We start from the raw sequence: 1,049 nt of genomic DNA on the forward strand, positions 1-1,049 counted from the left end.
TTATTTTTGATGTTATTTATGTAGATGGTTTCATTCTGAATGTCTTTATTGAAATGTTTTACTCCAGATAAAGTATTTCATATTTGTATATAAAATTTGTTTTAAACATTATTTAACCTGAATGATCCAACCTATTGAAACTGTTATTTTTATTTTATTGGTATTTGCAAACAATCTTACCCATTATTTTTGACTTACTGACATCACCTGAATTAGCTGCGTATTACAGGCACCACCACTGTGAAGCTACTCGGCGGCCAGTGCAAACCCTGCTCACGACATAGCCTAGAATCATGCATCTGAGGGGCAGTATCGGAAGACAGTATCTCAATACAGTTATTCCTTTGATGATGGTGGTTTTGTTATTAAGTTCTTAAACAAATTCTTGATTGATACATCAAGAAGTAAGAAAGTCAGGTTGGGGATATAGCTCAGTAGCATAAGCGCCTGCCTGGCAAATGCAAGGCCCTGAGCTCGATCCCCAGGACCAATAAAAAATAAAACAAAATGAAATTTAAAAAAGTAAGAAAATCAGAAACCTACTTTTTGTGACAACACCTTCTAGGCGGATGATGTTTGGGTGGTCAAACTGGCCCATGATGCTTGCTTCTCGTAGAAAATCTCTTCTTTGCCGATCCATGTGGCCACCTTTCAAAGTTTTAATGGCAACTGGGATTTCTCTTTTCCCTGGTGTCTTCAAGCGTCCACTACAGACTTCTCCAAATTCTCCTTAATATGAACAAAAGCAGTTACATATTTAAATGAAATACTTATATTTTTAAAAAAGTCAAATTGTCACGGTTACTCTTAATGTATTTGGTACAGGGCCTCACTACACAGCTCAGATGCATAGTGATCCTCCTGCCTCAGCCTCCCCAGCACTGGATTACAAGTGTGCACCACCATGCCTGGACTCAGTTGCTGGCTCAGCACACCTGGGGCAGAGTTAGTGCGGCACCAGGGATCAAACCCCAGTCCCTGTGCTTGCCTAAGCAGGTTCTTAGTCCACTGAGCTATCTTGCCTGTCATTGTTATTGAAAAAATAAGAA

At 39.5% G+C, this 1,049-nt stretch overlaps 1 protein-coding gene across 1 annotated transcript in view; it reads right to left on the reverse strand.

Moving 5' to 3' along the window:
• LOC101565073 (ephrin type-A receptor 6) overlaps positions 1-1,049 on the reverse strand; it is a 1,186,195-nt gene that overhangs the window by 349,936 nt on the left and 835,210 nt on the right. Inside the window, 1 exon segment of the mRNA XM_012512596.2 lies at positions 544-729. Coding sequence (XP_012368050.1) covers positions 544-729 — 186 coding nt within the window.

This window comes from Octodon degus, unplaced genomic scaffold, assembly GCF_000260255.1.
Source record: "Octodon degus isolate 3935 unplaced genomic scaffold, OctDeg1.0 scaffold00237, whole genome shotgun sequence".
Classification (NCBI taxonomy): Eukaryota; Metazoa; Chordata; class Mammalia; order Rodentia; family Octodontidae; genus Octodon; species Octodon degus.